Raw genomic sequence first — 14,792 nt, forward strand, 5'->3', positions numbered from 1 at the left:
GCACATAACCCAAGGCTGTTTTCACATACGAGAGACGTCATCATCGTCATCATCATCTGTTCAACTACATAATGTGACTTGAAACTCGGCTTCAGCACCTGAATTCTCTAAATGGGTGTGTTAACAGAAAATTTTAGGGAGCAATTGCTTCCCCTTGTACCTCAGTGAGTCCAGCTCTCTGGACACTAACTAAAGACTACAAATGTTTGCACAGGAGGCTTTCGGATAATTTCAGTTGCTACCAGATGTAACAGGGTTAACAGAAATACTGGTAATGCTCTTTCCGTGTCATTACAGCCACCATTATTTTTGCAGGATCTCAGGAACATACCTACAAGTCTCACATGAAATGCAAATTGAAGCGTGTGATTGCTTGTGGTCATTCTGCAGTCTCTTTGCAAATTAAGGTACCATTTGGTGCAAGCGAGGCTGGCAGACTGTTTGCTTTCAGACAGAAAAGTTGTTATTCTTTTTATTTGCAAAACAACTACAGGCTCCTGCTGCTGAGCATAGATGTGTCTGTTGGTAATTTACCTGCTCTCTGGCTATTCCCGAAATGCTGATGAAACTCCATTTGGCGGGAAGACGAGCCAGCAGGTAACGCTCATGTTTAGGTCTTTTGCTTGAAAACTTTCATTTTTGCAAACTCGAATGGACAAAGCCGCGGACGGCCTGCTGTTACTCGGATGTTTTGCCTTTTACCGGCTCAGGACGAAACAAATCTTGACGCTCGAAGCCTCTCCCGCTGAAGACCCCGGGACCCGCCGCCGCCCGCTCCCGCCCCCGCCCCCCGGCTGGTCCCGCCGCCGCCCCCGGGCGCCCCGGGCGGGAGAGGCCGGCAGCCCCCGGCCCCGCCGCCGGCCCGGAGCGCCGCCCCGCCGCCGCCGAGCCTTTGTCTGCCCGCCCAGACACCCGCGGCTGCTCGCCCCCTCCCGCCCCGCCGAAGCCCCGCTTCCCCGGAGGGGAAGCTCCCGCAGACCGCCCCGCATCGCTGTGGGGGGGACACGGCATGGCGGGGGGGGTCTCTTCCCCACCGCCCCGCCCCGGCCGGCTGCCGGCGCCCCGCCTCCGCGCCCCACAGGGGCCGGCGGGGAGCCCCTGACTGACGGCCGGGAGGCGGGCGGCGGCCGGGCCGGGCCGGGGGAGAGGCTGCGGCGCCGGCGGGAGGCGAGGAGCGGAGCGGGGCGGGCGGACGGGCAGAGGCGCTGCCGCAGCTCCGTCTGGGCGCAGGCGGCAGCCTTGTGCAACCAATATGGCTGCGAGCGCCCGCGAATGAAAGGAGGCGCTTAGAGCTGAAGCCGTCTCTGCCCCCACCCACCACCCCCACCCCCTGCTCGCCCCGCGGCCCGCGCGGGAGAGAAGTTCTGCGGGCTGCCCCGCGGGGGGGGCGGGGGGTGCCCTTCCCGCCGCTCCTGCCGCCGGCTGTCCGCCTCCCGGGGGGAGGAGGAGGAGGAGAAGAAGTTGTTTCGCCGCACGGGGGGGGCGGGAAGGCGGCGAGGGGGGCCGCCAGCTGGAGGAGGAAGAGGAGTAGCAGCCCCTAACGGCGGCTCGCCCCCCGCCTGCCTGAGGGGGAGCGCGGCGGCGGCTCCCGGCCCGGAGGAGGAGGAGGTAAAGCCGCCCTCGGCCCAGGAGCTCCGCGCCTCTTCCCCGGCACGAAGTTTCGCCGGGGGCCGCTGCGGGGGCGCCGGCTGCCGGAGGAGGGCGGCCGGCGGCGCCCCGCCTCGGCCCGCGCCTCCCCGAGGGCGGCGGTGGCGGAGCGGCGGGGCCGGGGGGCGGCGGCGGCGGCGCGCGGCCCCGGCGGGCGAAGTTTGGCCGGTGGCGGCCTGCCGCGGCCATGGAGCCGAAGCATAAGGAGCTGCTCGCCCAGTGCCGCCAGAGCCTGGCGCAGGCCATGACCGAGGTGGACAAGGTGGTGGAGCTGCTGGAGGCCGCCGGCGCCCTCGGCCCCCGCGACCTGCGCGACCTGGAGGCGGCGGGCGGCGGGAAGGCCGAGCTGCTCATCGCCCTGCTGCTGGCCAAGGAGCGGGACCACTTCCAGGACCTGCGGGTGGCCCTGGAGAAGACGCAGCCCCACCTGCTCTCCATCCTCTACCTGAACGGCGTGGCGGGGGCGCCGGCGGCGGCCGAGACGGCCGGTGAGTGGGGGCCGTGGGGGGCTGGGGGTTGCGGGTCCCGGGGAGGGTGCGGGGGCGGAGGAGGAGGAGGAAGGGCAGCGGCTGCTCCCGCCCACCCCCGCCGGGGTAGGGGAGCGGCGGGGCAGCGCGGGCCCCTCGGGGATCCCCCTCCCGGCGGTGGGGAGAGAGCGGAGCGGTTGCGGGCGGGGGTCCTTCTTTTCCGGGCGGGGGGGGGAGGAACTCTCCCGTGTTTGTGGTTGAGTTCTTGTTTTGAGCTCCCGACCCTTTTCCTTGCCCTTCTGCTCCCCAGGAGGTGCCGCGGATGCTGCGCGGTGCCCGCGGGGGCAGTCGCCCCAACCGGGTTCTTGCTGCCGCTCCCACCCCCCCGAAGCCGGGTGGGGGTGGGGTAGGAAGGGTAGGGACAATCCAACCGGCTCCTCTGGGGCCGCCGGTGGTGTTAAACAGTCGCTTCTGGACCGGGTAAAACTGTGAAACTCAGCCCCCCCCCCCCTTCTGCCCCCGCCCGGAGCCAGTCTGCTGGAGCTGGCAGGGCGCCAGCAGATGTGCGTTTGAATAAATATTGTAACTATTTTCCCCTGGACAAACGTATGTTTGTTTCAGGCTGTGTTATTGTAACTCTTCTCGGTGGTTAGAACAGGAAAACAACTGATTTAACTGCAAATCCAGGCGAGGAGAACTTCGGCGTAAACCTCCCTCTTAACTAAGTTGAGCTTTGACCCACAGGTCTTCCCCCTGTTCTCCCCCCGCCAACACCATCCACAGTCTAGTTTTGTGTGGACAATACCAGGCTTTGCATTAGTAAAAAACAAAAATTTGGTGATGATACACAAGGCCTTGCAAGTGCAGCTGTGTTTCTGGATGAGAAATACTTCAATTGAAGTAAACGGTTATTCTGTATCATAGGTTACAGCTAAAGAATATGCAGTTGTCCAAGTGATGTGTAGGTATTCCCTTCCACTGTGTGTCTAAGTTGACTGATTCAGAAATGTGGGGTCTCTTTTTGGTTTTGTTACCAGATTTGGGAATTGCAGGGTGACTACCTGTTTACGTAAGGAACTGCATTGGGAGGGCTTCCTGGCTCTTATAAACTATACCATTTCTTTAAGAAAATAAAAACCCTTTAAGAGCTGCTTCTGTCTGGAAAATAGTGCTTGCGTGTGCAGTTGCACTGTGTACTCTGTCCTTGTTTGAATTATGCTGTTGATGCTAGGAGTTTTGTAAACACACAAGAAAAATGTGGGGGGGTCTTATGTGTTGTTTTATATCAGTGTTTTATAGTGTATGGCCTTTTGTAATGAATATATGGCAGGACCTCACAGGATGGGGAAAAATGGACTGAACAATAGACCTCAACACTTCTAACATTATGTGGTCTGACATCAATGGGAGATGAGGGCACTCGCTGCCTTTCAGAATGGGACCCATGATGTTTTTGTATGATTAGGTTAATGCTCAGTCTTGGCTTGTTTAGAAGATGCATTAATGGTACTGGGCTGCTAACATTCCCAGTACCATTAAAAACAAAGGCGTAAAACACGGATGGCAGGAAAAAAAGAAGTAGACAAAGATATAGTGATACTCTTTATTTTTAAAATACAAGTTGGAATTGCAAAATGTCTTGCAATACTGAGCTCTCAAGGGAAAAGGAGTTTGATTGGCAAAATGAACTATATCCTCCTTGATTGAATGCATTCGTGAGGCTAATCCAAGTTAAATTAACATCTGTGTGGGGAAGGATGTTCCCCTGACATGTTGGGTTTTAAAATTTTATTGCTTTCAGTTATCAGTGGTAATAAAGAGCTAACTTTGAGAGTTACGGTTTTGTTTCCCTTGTGATAAACATGTTTACAAGTTAGTGCACAGGAGATTGCTAACAGTGAGTTTAAGAATAAACCATCACGCACATGGGAAGGTAAAGGATCTGAGCTTTCAAATCCTCTTGTATATATTCCAAATTTACCCCCCTTGAGGAGGTCTCATGGTAACTAGTCATGAGGCCACTTCTGTGCCCACTGAGCGCTTCCAGAAAATCCTGGTCTGTGCACAAGTCTGTCCTGGATGTGTTCTGCAAAGAGTTAATGTTTGAGGGTAACTGCAGTAGAAGGGTTCTTGTTTGAACCTGTATGCAGATGTAGTTGGGTTTTACTTACTGTAATATTTCCCTGTAGGAAGTCTGACCACCCATCTGCTCTTCTCCTGCCATTTAGGAGTTTTACCCCTTTTCACTGGGGGTGTTGAAGGCTGATGAGTCAAGTTGTTTTTTGTTCTTTGGGTGTAGTAGCAAACTGTAAACACAGTAGCAAGGAGAACTGTTGTATTCTGTATTTAAAATACTTAAGGGAAGCGGTCCTCAGCGTATATTACATAAAATGCCTCTATTCTTAAAGGCAAAAAATGTATATCTTAAATATCCCTGTACTTGAACGTATCCAGCTGTAATAATTTTAAAAATTACAATTAGTATAAGAAAAAAATGACAGTTTACAGTGGTACACTTCATTATAGTATTGTTTGGAAGAGGAGGCTAATATAATCCCCCAAATGCTTGTTGGAGATGAAAATTATTTATAACCAATAACTTTTTGTAGTATTGTTTGCTAATTCCTTTTTCCAGTGTGCTGTTGTCGTGAGGGAAATGGGAAGGCAATCAGCAACATAATTTTGTTCAAAGTCGCAGAATTCAGCGTACCGTCTGCTCACAACACTAGCACGAGTGATTCTCCTTCCATTTTAACATACATGACATGTACCATTACTTTGTGGTTTACTTTGTGTTTTCTTCCTTCTCATTTTAAATATCACCTCTTACTGGACTTCAAAGGTGATATGTAAACTGGGATGGAAGCTCAGGCTGGTATTTATACCACCAGTTCTTGTGGCTGGCTGGACAATGTAGAGCTGACACTTCTATAAGTATTTATCTGCACAACACGGAGGGAAGTAAACAGCTGGTCTGACACCTACAGGGAAAGAACTGGAGTCCCAGTAACTGCCAAAAGTCTTCCAGTATAGATAACTCTGTCTTTATGTTAGAAGGTTTCTTTCCTTTGTAGAATTTCCCCCATTTTAGTTGCTGTTTAAATACATTTCTCTTCTATAGTAGCTTCTAATTGCTTGTTTTAAACCTAAACCTGTATAGTGGTTTGTGGATCACAGTTTCTCCAGTAAAATCTATATTTTTAAGCTTGTTTTGTTTCTAATTTGAGAATAGTCTGTCTAACAGTGTTAGTAAACAAACTCTAACAAGAAACTACCTTCTGTCAAAGCAGAAGCTAAGCGAAGTGCAATTTGCTCTGTTTCACTTACTCATGCTTAGAGGCACCAGTCCTTCCTTGAGGAAAACCTTTGATTACTACATTACACTTTTGTGTAAATGTTTCTGTGAGAAATTGGCTCTGCCCACGTGCAAGTGACTGTTTGGCTGATTTAAAATCTCCCAGTACTTTGCACAGGGACTAATTCTTTAAGTAGTGTGCCAAGTGCTTTTATTTATTTATTTTGGGGTGAACTGATGGATTATTATTATTAGATACTTGATTTAGCAAATTACCTCCATTGTGCATGTGACAGATCCTGTATCCTGAGAGAATAATGTGTCCCTTCTAACGTGGAAATAAATGACTTCTCAGCATTCAGTTATCTCTTAGATATCTTGCTGTGCAGATATTTCATTTTTATAGTTGATACAATGTGAATCTTGTGGCATAAAATGTGCCCAAGACAAGAATATGGTGGAAGATACTTCATTGTGACAAGTACTATTAAAGATGTGCTTTCTTTTAAATGCAATTAAAGGGCTAAAATAGAAATCTAATGAGACTATGTAGGCTTTAGACTGTGTCAGGTAATGTAGAGCTTTGTACTTATATTTTTTTTTTTTGTTCTTAAAAAAGTGGGGAAAAGGTGAGGTTTAGTTGTCAAACTTGGAATTTGTTTTTGAGATGAACTCGTGTAGATTGTTAAACTTAAAAAGGTTCGCAGTTTCCTTTTATATTAGCAGTTGGTCTCCTGCTTTTCTGTAGCCACACAGCTGCAGTCAGTGAATGTGTGTCTGTAAGCTTAACCATAGCATAATGGCTTCTTCACTGTAAGGATTTAGCACCATTTTGGATTTTAAAAGCAGAGCATGTTAGGCTTCAGGTGTTTTATTTAACAGTTTTAAAATCAGAATTTAAATTTTAAAACTTCAAAATTTAAAATTCCAAATTGATTGCCTTTTTAAAAAGATCTTGAAGGGGGAAAGAAGGAAGATGGTTGTAGATAGACTTTGAAAGTTTTCCTTCTATTATTTAATAAGACTTATTTTTTTAACTGTGTTTGGTCCGAGATCAAGCGTTAATTTCCAGTCCAAAAAGTAAATGTGGGCATTTATAGGAGTAGGAAAAAGTTAGAATTCAAACTTTTATAGCTTTTCAGAGGGATTATATCAACTTCCTCCCTCTGCTTTATAAAAAAGGAGCCAGTCGTTTCAGGCAATATCTGATTTGAAGTCACAAAGTTTACTTTTAAATATGGAAAAGTCTTCCAACGTATTTAAAAACAAAGACAAAAGGCAAGCTCTGTCTGTATGAGTTTAGGAGACGGAGAGCTGGCACCCACTTCTCTTGCTGGCAGCACCAAGGAGACCCATAAGAAACGCAGTGTGGCTGCTCAGGGATGGCACTGGGGCTGCTGCCTTGTGCCCCCTCTTTGTTGGTCCCCCACAAAGTGTTGACCGGTCCCCACAAAATGTCGACTGGTGACTGGCGAGAGGAGCTCGTGAGCAGGAGTGAGAATGTGAGCTAGCGAGGAGCTGAGAGACTGCACGGAGGAAGAGTGTGAGATGTGGAGGCGGCATGTGGTGTCCTGTAGGAGCGAGTGAGAAGAAATGGGGGCTCGGGATGCTGAGGGGCGAGGTAGGGGAAGAAGACAGTAGAAGTGCTTGGCGATTAGAAATAATGCTGTAAGTGTGCATTCTCTGGGAAAGGAGAGGGGAGAATGAAGAGAAATTGTAAAAGCGTAATTTACTGACTCAAGGACTGAACTGACAATTTTGCAATTAAGTACAATTTACACTCCCTTCCGTCGCTGAAAATTGAAGAGTGGGAGAAGTAGAGCAGTATGTCTGGGTTTTTCCAGACCTGTTATTAGTTCCCAGGGTAGCTTCGCAAGCCTTGTTACAGGATTTCTTAAATTGTGCAGATGAATGGTGATGATGAAAGATGAAAAAGCAGGCAGCATCCAGAAGTCACACTAGGAGAAGTATAGGTCTTCAGCAGTGCTGAGCACTAATTAAACTTGATAAAATACCCAGTGCTAGTTTTGTAGTACCTGTGTCATCTTATGATCTCAGATTTGTGGTATCTCTTGGAATTGCCAGGCTAAAAAAAATGCAGAAAGCTTCTGGCAAGTGTCCAGAGGGGTATTCCAAATGAAATGTCTAATAGCAAGTGAATGGAAGCAGGCTCTCAATCCCAAAGAAGGAAACGCGTGTTTTAGTAGTTCACAAATCCCAAGGGTGGTAGTTCTCAATTAAATTTTTGCTGTGCTCAGGGAGGGGGTGGAAAGAAAGCTGGCCGCAGTAAACTCATGGGGACACGGTTTTCATCAGTGTAAAATGAATAATAATAATTTTTATGATATCAGTGCATACAGCTATCGAGCTGCTTTAGACACACACAGGACTTGGGCTCTTACAAAATTATGGAAAAGAGGAGAGACATACGTTTTTGAAGGGTTCTTTTAGTACTTCTATGAGTATCCTGAAATAGAAGCAGAAATTTCACTGTCTGACATGATCAGTAAGAAAACCCAACAACGTTCTGTAACTGGCTCCTTATTCATTTGTTAAAGCTGAAGGTTGCCTTTCTCAGAGATTTCAGATCTTTAGGTTGATTTAACTACCATTCTCAGTCTCATTGTTGTCTTGTAGCTTTAACCAGTGTTGGTTGCTGTGAGTTTTTTGGACCTTTGGTCTAGCTAGTGAAGATCACAGCCACCACATGGGTAGTGACTTTGGGTTCTCCAGTTCTGTTAGCAGCTTGCAATTTGAGCTAAGTATTCTTTTTTTTTTTTTTTTTCTTCTTTGCTGTTTCCTTTTACCACTTTCTGTTTTTTTTCCCCTTTGTTTCTAATTTGCTTCCTAGCTTCCCTTGCTCCTGTTAACTCTCTTTATCCTTCTCCCTTTAGTCCTAATTGTTATTTCAGTTATTATTTTATAGCATTACAATTCCTTATTCAAAGCCCTGGTCATTAGAAAGATACCGGTAAGTCTTGGTAAATTCCTTTTACTTTTCACTTTTTTCTAACAATTCTTATGCTCTACAATCTCAAGGACAGAAGTTCCATCTTTCAGAGCGGTTCAGTCCCCAACACGTTTTGGGTGTTACAGTGTGAGGCAATTAGTTCCTGTTGGTTTTTGTTGTTGTTTTTTTAATATAAATGTTCTTAAAATGCTGTATGTATAATAAAGTGAAAACATTTCCTTATGTAAAGTCTTCATAGTATTGATCGAGATGGCAAAACTTGTTAATGCATATAACAAAGTGCGAAAAGAGCTGTAGTAATGAAGTTGAGACATCTAGGCCTCTGTGACTTTCCAAATTATATTGAGTAGTCAATGCTGAAACATCGTTTGTGACCTTCAAGGTGCAAGTTGTTGGCTGCTTTTGAACGGTGGTAATTTAGAACTGAATCATTCTGATGTAGGAGATGGAAATGTCACACCGACTGAGCTTTGGCTTGAGGCTAACCAATACTTCTCTAAAGAAAGCATGAAAGAAGAGTGCTTACCCCTGAAGAGACGAGTGCTGTCAGTGCATCTTGAATGTTGGAGCCTGGTTTTTCCAAAAGGACGTATTTTGGAGCCATCAGTGTTACTCTGGTATATTAATTCTTGTCAATGCAAGATACAATTACTAAAATGTTGAAGGAGGCCCAGAGTACTATAGCTTAGAAACCAGTTCAAAATACCTAGCGTACAATGTTTGCTGTATAACTGGTATACTTCCATAGGTTGTGGTGCACTGGCAGGTGTGTTGATGGTGACAGATGGTAATACCAGCATCTCTTGCTGTTGTAGCTATCACATAAGGTTAAATTTGGGAACTCCCGTTGTAAGCTATTGTGCAAAAGGAGTCTGTTCTCCACAGGGCACCCTTTGCAGGCTTGAGAAGCTGGTGAATAGCAGACAGGGTACCTAGAATTGATGGATCTTGAAGAAGCTGATAGAAGGCCACTTGGGGTGATCACTTAAGGATATTTTTCTCGACAATGTATGATTACTGGGCAATACAGAATAACTTACTAGAACTGGAAGGCCCTTCTTACCCAAACTGGTGTCAGGGGAAGTTGAGAGCAGGCCGTTTTACATATATAACCCCCACCCTCTTCTTCCTCACAACTCCTAAAGCCTCCAATATCTGGGAGGCCCCACAATTCCTGGGTTGAGTTGCTCATCAGTTTGCTTGTTCGCAGCATTAATTTGTTTGTTCTGGAGACCTGCTGTTTGTATTTTAGAAAAATCTTAAAGTTTTTTTTTTCCAAGTTGGCTGCTAAAGGAACTGAATTTTAAATAGGCCATGTTGCCCTAATTCAGAAGCTTTCCAGGCATACAACTGGCCTGTAGCTGGAGAAAGCAAGCCAGTGAGAATGTAAAACCAGTGTTTTAGCTGGGGAGCTGGGGGGATTGTGTAAAGATGAGCAGTCTAAGGATTTTTTTTTTTTTGGCAGACTTTTTACATAATTTACAATTTATTGTGTATTCACAATGATAAACCAAGAAATTATCTTCCTCCCTACCCCCAAACCCTAAAAGCCAACGTTCTTTAAACATATTTTGAAGTTAGCTTTCCTAAAAATCCAGTAGGGAGCATTCAGTCTTATAATTATTAATATGCCTTGTGACAACTTTCTTGCCTCATGTGTCCCCTCTCCTTTCACCTTGGCTTTTTGTTCTACCTGAATGTAATTGCTGATTCATGAACACACTCATTATTCATGTACTTACCTTCCAGCATGTGAGTAATCCCCGTTTATATGCATCAGGTTAGGCATGTGCAAGTGTTGGCAGGATCCAGACCTTCCATACTGAACTTTTTGGATTAGACAACCTCTTCAGTAAAGTAGCCTTTTCTGAGGCTTGGGCTTCAGAAAGTGAGGCTGATGGCTGTTTCATTCTCAGTAGTCCTCAAAATGGAGTTTGTGTAGGAAAATGTAGCTGTAGCATAGGTTGATGTCTTTTCCTTGAGGACTGATGTAAAATGTAGTTGGAATTCTGGACTTGGTGCAAGTGAGCTATGTCCTCTTGATGTTGGTGCACCAAAATCCTAGCTTTTCAAGTGTATTCTTTCTTTCTGAGACAGACAGCTTGGCAGGTGTGTGTATGTATGGTTTTCTTTAAAAGCATCAGAACTTTGGGATTGGGGAAATAAAGCTGGTGTGGTAAATATCCATATCAAAATTACCAAATGCAGCTTCTAAATTGCTACGTAGATGTTCATGTGTTATTTTAAACAAGTGTAAAATTATATTTATCTCTTTTTTTGTTTGTTTGTTTCTTGTTTGTATTTGTGTTTCTTATGGATAGCTGTCTCCTGTTGCATGCTTTTGTGGAAAAATTACTCTAGGACGAGACAGTTTTGAGACTCGAGTAACCACGTGAACTTGCTCTTTTCGAGCACTTTAGTAATTTCGGGTCGTCTTCATTGCTTATGCTGCTTTTGTAGAAGGAGGGATTGATTGAGTTGTCGGGAGCTCTTCAACTAGAAGTCGACAGGAGATTGACAGATGTGGTTTTAGTGGCGTCTTTCTTTCAGGAAAGCTTCTTGTTATGCAGTTTTAAAGTTCTCTTAAACACTTCGTGCATGATCTTGTGAACATTTTCCATGGTTTTTAAGAAGGTCTACTTTGCATTTAGGTCATGATGATGTCCTGATTTTTAGGTGGTGTGCAAATGAGTGTGTGGTTAATGGTGGTGAAATCAGGTTATCTAAAGGTTTTCTTTGAGGCTGTATGCATCACCACAATAAAAATACTCAGGTATAACTTCACTTCTTAATCTTTAAAATAATCATGAATGTCCAGTCTGTTTTTTTCCCTTCTGAATGCTTTTATGAGAAAGAGGGATGTTATTTGAGAGCTCGCTTAACCTTTAATTGAAGATGGGGTGTGTTGTATTTTTAACAGATTTGCTCTTTCAGTTTGTTAAAGGCCATTTGTCTTAAGTAGGTGTGGTTAAAAAGGATATAAAAAGCTTAAGTCTTAAACAAAACCAAAACCAAGCAAGAAAACCTAAACAAGCCTTAAACAACAGTGGGCTTTCCCTTGCAGTTGATCAGCTGGCTGCTTCTTGTCATCAGCTGCTCCATCATGTAGTTCTTGAGTTGAGCTAGACTCAGAATGACCTATGTAGGTACAACTTGAATTTTAGAAATAATAAAATCACAAAAAGCAATACTAAACCCACTCAAAACACCTCAAAAATAGGTATTCTCAAGAGAGAATTCACTTTCACTTTTATTGTTTTCACATGAAAGTGTTGGTATTTGTGTCCCCCCCGCCTTTTAACAGAAAGGAGTATTAAAAATATAACTTCCTTGTTCAGCCTTTTTCCTGCTCTCTGTGGCAATGGTCCTTAGGATGCTCAGAGTGCCTGATTGTTTCCTCCTTAGGTAGATATGCTGCAACAGCTTTCCTTTGATGCTCTGCCAGTGTGCAGGCAGCCTTTGTTTTTTTTTTTTCCTGGAGAAACTTCAGTTTCCAAGGCTTCTAGTTGCCATTAGGGCTTATTAGGAGAGGACACTTTCTGTAAGGTGTGTTGACTACTTCTTTAGGTTAAGGGTTCGATTAGTCTGGCTTAATCGGTTAAAAAAACCCCAAACCCCGTTGAGTAACATGAGTCTGACTTAGGTATAGACTGCAGACATGAACTTTGAGATATTGAGTTATTTTTCCAAATTGCTGGCCTTGAAAGTGTATAGGCCAGCACTTTAAAGTACACTACACTAGCTCATTACTTAAATATATTCATCTGTTACCCTGGTTCGTGAACCTTTCTCTTTTTTTCCTGGTATCTTTGCAGTGGTCAGGAGTATTTAATGAGCTGCATTGCTGCAAGTGGCAGAGCAATGTTTTGACTCTGCAGGGGAATGTTCCTTGATAACACTGAGAAGCAGTTTCAGATACTGAGGTCAGAGATACTTTCTGCCTCGGGCTTTTTGGACTTGGTAGGGTATCAAGAGTATTGGTATTAATGCGAAAATCAGTAAATACGTGAAAAAAATCTTCATCTGGCAAGACTGGTGACAGTCCTGTTCTGTACAATGTTGTTTGGCTGAAACCTTTGTGTAATGTGTGCTGGACTGGAAGAAAACACAATGTGTAAATATTAAGCTGTTTTTCTATCTTTGGCTGAGTTGATCTTCAGTGGTATGCTGTGCATACATGACTTGCATAAAATTTCATTTGTCAGGGAGTATCCCATTATATTGTCTAGAATGTCAAATCTCACTCTAATTTTAGAACTAATTATAGCAAATTCATTTTGTGCAACAAAAAAGCCAGTATGGTTTCGGTATTGAAATTTAACACTTTGGGGGCCCTGATTTCCTCCTTTCCAAGTGATAACCAGAAGGTGGGTGCAGACTGGTGAAACTGTAAGGATTGCAGCGTGGCTGTTACCTGGCTACAGTGACGAGCAGTTTACTGCACGTACTGTGCTATATGATGTGCTCCCGTGTAGGGGATTTCAGGGTGCTACACTGCCTGTTGCTCAGCATCTCTGGAAAGTTAAGTTCTTTTTTAATTCTTCTGCATCTCTGCATTGCAACAATGCAGCGTCGAGTTTATTGGTTTTGCTCTGCATCTGTTTAGCTTTCTCACAGACGTGAGCCAGATCGTATCTGAGGGTTGTAGCAGCTGATGTAGGGAATCCACATGAAATGTTCTGTGGATTCATCTGATCAGATGCATTTATATGTGTATGCTTAGGCATGGAAATTTTTAATACATGCTGCTGTAGTAATGAGAAACACTTTGGGGAGAGAAAATTTTGTATTGGAAGTAGATAAGACTTAAAGACCTGTCCTCTCTTATCAAAATGATTTAGCTTATTCCTACAATGTATTTAAGAGAACAATAAAGGAAAAAAAACCAACCCTGACCAAAATTAAAGTTTTGCTGAAGTATGGTTGCATATATTATCATTATTGTGTAAGACTTGAACCCACAGTAATTATTAAAACCATTTTATAGCACATTGTGGTGAAATAATAGCCTGTGAGAGATAATAAAATTGCCATGACTAGAGCTTCCCTGGGCTTCATGACAGTGAGAGGAGGTGACTTGGGATCATTGGGGCTTTCGGATTTCTGATCTTGTAGGTCATGACCTTCTGATCATGAGACCTTGGCCTTTGATTTGATTCCAGCTAATATCAGACATTGGACAGTATCCACGTTTTATGGGAATTCTTAGTATTAAAACCACTTTCTTTTCTAGATCTGTTTTAGAAAATTACTAAGAGTGTCCTTGATTTTCTTAACGCTTTCAACCAGGCTTTGTTAGCTTGTGGAGAGGAGTCTCATTTGCCTGGTTAATCTCTGTTCTCTATTTTCTGCTGTCCTCATGAGTGTTTCTGTTTGTGTGGGGTGTGCTGTGAAGACAGGCTTTTCGGCTTCCCCGACTGAGCACTTGGTGCCTTTCATGATGATGCTGTTAGGGGACCTCTTACGTATATGCACTACTGCACACACGCACACAAACTTGCACATCTTAAAAGGCAATGAGATGGAATAAGCTGTTTTAAGTGATTCCTTTAATCTTATTAATACTACAGAATTTTAATCTAAATGTATTTTTTTTGTGTTGTTCTCCCTGCCCCTCTCAGCAGTGTGAATTAAATCCAGTTTATAATTATGGTAAGGTACTGTATAACGTTGTAAACTAAAGAACCCAGGAGCTGCTTCTGGGATCCCCACTTTTGCTTTGTAGAAGATAAACATGTAAGAAAGTGCTAGTAGGACAAATAACTCTGCATTCCCTTAAGAGATATCCTTATGTTAACGACCTTTTCAGTGAGACTCAAAAATAATAAAGATTGGTTATACTTTTTTCAAAATTAAATAAATTCTGATTTGAAGAAATTACATAAAATGCAGATGTCTGATGTTTATGTCCTGAAGATATTCTGGATAGCGAAGTTGTTCTGAGCATTTGTAAATAAAGGTACTAAACAGGTGTGGCATGTTGGAAAGTTGTAACGAAGCATCTGTGTCTTTGGCTGTTGGATTGCAAGGCTAGGCTTTTCCAGAAAAGACTTTTGAAAATTCTTGAAGAAATGAACTTGTTCTTGAGTTCTGTTATGTTGGAAAAAAGTAACTCAGGGAAGTTAGTCTTTCTGCTGCAACAGTTCATGGGTTTTTTTTGGTTGTTGTTGTTGATTTGTTTTTTTTTTTTTAAATAAGTGCATTATAAATAAGTACATCTGCAGCCTTCTGAACATAAAATTCGGGTTTGTCAAAATGCTTATTCATATCACAAGTCTTACTGAAATTATGTGGGTTTTTTTTAAAAAAAAAAACTTACTTCAAAGCAGGTGCTTTGTGGGTTTTTTATGGATTTATTAGCATAATGAAATACTTACATAAGTAATATTCCCTATAACCTTTCTCAGATCAA

The 14,792-nt window shown here is 43.9% G+C and overlaps 1 protein-coding gene across 3 annotated transcripts in view; it reads left to right on the forward strand.

Moving 5' to 3' along the window:
- The first annotated feature begins 1,749 nt into the window (after positions 1 to 1,749).
- DLG5 (discs large MAGUK scaffold protein 5) overlaps positions 1,750 to 14,792 on the forward strand; it is a 112,659-nt gene continuing 99,616 nt past the window's right edge. For 2 of the 3 annotated variants that reach the window (XM_054205909.1, XM_054205908.1), the window contains exon 1: positions 1,758 to 2,135. In XM_054205909.1, coding sequence (XP_054061884.1) covers positions 1,835 to 2,135 — 301 coding nt within the window. In that variant the 5' untranslated portion in view covers positions 1,758 to 1,834. Of the gene's footprint in view, positions 2,136 to 14,792 lie in introns of all 3 variants that reach the window. The other variant, XM_054205910.1, reaches the window with a different exon arrangement.

The sequence above is a fragment of the Rissa tridactyla genome, chromosome 6 (assembly GCF_028500815.1).
Source record: "Rissa tridactyla isolate bRisTri1 chromosome 6, bRisTri1.patW.cur.20221130, whole genome shotgun sequence".
NCBI classification, from domain to species: Eukaryota; Metazoa; Chordata; class Aves; order Charadriiformes; family Laridae; genus Rissa; species Rissa tridactyla.